Here is a 3,819-nt window from a genome sequence, read left to right as displayed (position 1 = left end):
ATTGTAGGGATGCGCATCCACAGAGGTGGCATCTATTAATTGGATAAAAGGTTTATATCTAATTCGGTTAAATATACATCAGCCTTAAAAATACTTCCTACCTTACATGTGCGTACGAGAAGCCGGATCCGTGACGTAACTGACGCCTCGACAAGTGCTTTCTTCGTCTTGTCAACACCATCTTCGCGTGACGACTTTTGTCCTGAGGTACTTAGTTCGTTGGGTGAGGTCGCAAAGGCGCCCAATAACTACCTCACTTCCGTGACGACACTTGTCCTAAGGTACTAAGTATGTTGGGCGAGGTCGCTTAGGCGCCCACCAACTACCTCGCTGCACGTGAGAGAAGCCGGTCAAACCGCTTCCTCACTGTTCTTGAAGGTGTGTGCTTATGTAGAGCGTGGCAGCTATAGTAGCGCCCGCCTACAGAAACACTTGCTCGGTGTGGAAATCTATTACGAAGGAAAGAAGCGTGAGGTGTTTATTACTCAACAAAGATGTATCGAGGAGACTACTGACATATGCCGACAAACCCAAGTAACCAGCAACCCATGCAATCCAAGCACCAAGATACCCAGCAATGACAGTCAAACGACCGATGTCGGAAAGGAAGCCATAAAACGTTCGCCGTATCGCCAACTGCTAGGACGAATGCTATTCGTCGTGACAACGACAAGACCAGACGCAGCGTTTCGGTGAGCCAGCTTAAATGTGTTGCAGATAACCGTGGACGACAGCACTTGGAGGCACTGACCAAGGTGTTGCGATATTTTTGCTTGACCTGTAGACTCCAGTTGCAATATGGTGGTCGCGCGCATCAGCAACATAAACTGACAGCATACAAACGACGCAGACTGGGGAAGGAACTTGGATGATCGCTGATCGGTGTCCCATGTTCTCTGTCCTGATGATGCTTAACAGAGGACCTATCGTGATTCAATCCAAATATCAACGTACCGTAGCCTTGAGTACTTCGGAAGTTGAGTGCATGGATATTATAAAGCCTTTAAGATGTCTTTGCGGTCGTCGGCCTCCGTTACTCTTTAGGAGGTGACCGAGGTGCTGTGCATAAAATCGGGCTTAACACGTGACAAATCTGACAAAGGTGTCTTTGCATATGTGGTATCTCCGGAGGGAGATACAGCTGACGTTTATGTTGATGAACGCGGTGTGCCGTGTAACGGGCTAAAGTTGCCCTAATGTTACACAATCCCGGTTAAGTACACTTGGTGTACTTAAGGGGAAGGTCAATTACTAAATTAAAGTAATAGGACCCAGCACTCGGGTATGGTTCACATTTGTGACCAACCCTTGTGTATGTGATGCACATAGGTGCATTCACATTAGGAGGGATGACGCCTTGCGTCATCCGTTCCGCGAGGTATCTAGAAAGATACGCTCGCAATACATATTATGCGTTATCTGTAGAGATGACATTTTGATTGGTAAAAATTGGTATTTACATTTGATACGATTAAATAAAAATCAGTCTGAAAACTACTTCCTACTTGGTAAGTGCGTATAAAGTCCAGAAACTTTATACCTAAGTTCAATGGAACTTTGGTGGTAAATTTATATTAAATTTTTATGATTATAACGGACCGCTTTCATTGATACCTTCATACGAGAAAATCAAAAGTTGTTAATTAGGAAGTGGTATTGAGGATGGTAGTGACTTGTTCGCGACTGCAGTAGTTCTGTTGTCAATTAAGAGTGAGAAACGGCCTACCTCTACTTTTTTCTTATTAGCTTCGTTAAGAAAGATACTCCAGCGACCTTGCCGCTTTACGTCCCAATCTTGGGAGTCTTTGAAGACAAATCTTAATAAAAGGTTTAACTTTTACAGAAATTATTGTTATTAACTTAATTCGCTGCGACCGCTGTTTCATCGCATCGGAATGCGGATGACCAATCGCAAGACACTTCACATCTGGCATCTCCTCCACTGACTACACGGAAGGAAGAAAACCAAGTTTATTGTACGGACACTGATATAGGCATACTTCCAGCGCACGAGGAGCCGGATTACCGCTCCCGTGACGACACTTAATCAAAGTACTTAGTGCGTTGGGTGAGGTCGCTAACGCGCCCACCAAAACTACCACACTGCACGCAAGAGAAGCTGGTCAAACCGCTTACTCGCTGTGCTAGGGTGTGTGTCTTAGTAGAGCGTGGCCGCATTACGACGTGCCCGCCTACAATCGGGATATATAAATTTTTTGCTTGCGCTATTAGCAATATGACTCATGACGCGTCTGTCAAAAATTGCATGGTGACAAATCTCGTAAAAGCCTTCCGTGTTTGGGCCCAATTTGGCAGTCGTGGTCCGATTGCAGCTTTCCTCAATGGAGAAGGCTTCCCATTTGGTGTTGTTCGTAGATCACACGCGCCGTCGGTCCTTGCTTGAGTCGATTCAGCGATTCTAAGTCAAACTTCAAGCATATTTTAAGACTCGTTACTGTAAGTTTCACGGTCGATCGCCTTTTGGTAATCGAGGAACAATAGGGCAATACTGCCGTTATAAATCATTTTTACGGTCCGTTTGAGGTCGGAGCCGTAGCACCAAAGTAAATGTTGATACTTACATTTATTAAAAGTTATTGTACGTGATGCGGGAATAACGAAATTGTCCGTTGCACAAGGTAAACGATATGCCTATTCCACGCATGGTTGCCTAAATTAATCATTGTGCCTCTAACGGCCACAGCTGGAGACAAGGAAACTTCAGCCCACTCAGCAGGGCGCAATAATGAGGTGGATCGTGCATCTTTATTTGTGGTCCTATATAATGTGAATAAGTGGTATCAAGTAACGAGAGCACTATCGAATTAGACGCGTCTAGCAATGACGTCAAACGTGTCATCTTACAGAAAGATGGCTTGCAATTAGTTGTAAGTACATATGCTCTCGTTAGGACAGTTGCCGTAAAGCTGGCGACTGACGAGATTGTGGAACCAAAATTGCTGAGTGGGCTGATTGTCATTTAAAAAAACTAATAGTGTCGAGAGGTTTATGGTCCTCAAATTAGATGAGAAGAAGTTGTCATCCCCGGCAAGCGAGAGAACCAAATCGATCGGAAATTATTAGCTCATGTGATCGATGAAACACAAGCATTTCTGTCCGATAGCTGCGACAACGTCAATGTAAAATGACTTGTCAAAAATATCAACTTGCATTGTATATATTGGATGCGCGTCTACGACAACTGCCGCCATTGCGGCTGTTATCAGATACGTGGCTTCCGTGTCCACACGCATTAAAAAGTGATTTAGTGTCAAGCCAGGAGTTGAACATAGCGGAGGCAAAAATTACTCGGAGACGGAGCAATCGGTAATATGTGTACGAAGGTGACCCCATCTACCTCACGAAAGCGACAGTTTGCGTTGTCATAAAGTGGCACAAAGCGAAATTGTCCCTGCATGAAACATTGTGGACCATTAAGATCTCTAAACGACATGTGCAGACTGACTTGTCTGGCGCGAGAGGATTAAAATTCGAAACTTAAACATCGTAACGGGGCACTACGACTTGTACTGCTTCAGTACAAGTCCACTTCGCACTGCTTCAGTTGCGAGTGGTGCCTTAAGTTATTTCACGTACGCTAGTACGTGCAGAGGAAGACTTCCCTTTAAGGTAACTAGCTTAAAGAGGGTAAAAATGAAAACTGTATTAATATAATTAAGCATCTCTTCTTTCTATCTGTTAACTCTAACTTAATTATAAACTAATACTAAACACGCAATGGAATTCTTATCTTATCTTATCTGTCTGTCTCTTTTGTTTACATCTACAGCTGATTAGTCTGCGGAATAAATAGATATA

General features: G+C 43.9%; 1 protein-coding gene across 1 annotated transcript; it reads right to left on the bottom strand.

The window, feature by feature from the left end:
• Positions 1-584: 584 nt before the first annotated feature.
• CCR75_000625 (uncharacterized protein) lies at positions 585-987 on the bottom strand (the record flags this gene model as incomplete). Its single annotated transcript, XM_067958731.1, has 2 exons — positions 585-896; positions 955-987. 2 exons carry the CDS (start codon positions 985-987, stop codon positions 585-587), a joined length of 345 nt encoding a protein of 114 aa, XP_067814416.1.
• Positions 988-3,819: the final 2,832 nt, after the last annotated feature.

Source organism: Bremia lactucae (assembly GCF_004359215.1).
Source record: "Bremia lactucae strain SF5 chromosome Unknown BlacSF5_NotPlaced_200_SHOA01000120.1_2678225bp, whole genome shotgun sequence".
Taxonomy (NCBI): domain Eukaryota; phylum Oomycota; class Peronosporomycetes; order Peronosporales; family Peronosporaceae; genus Bremia; species Bremia lactucae.
The sequence above is the reverse complement of the archived record's forward strand: the minus strand, read 5'-3'. Positions and strand labels throughout refer to the sequence as shown.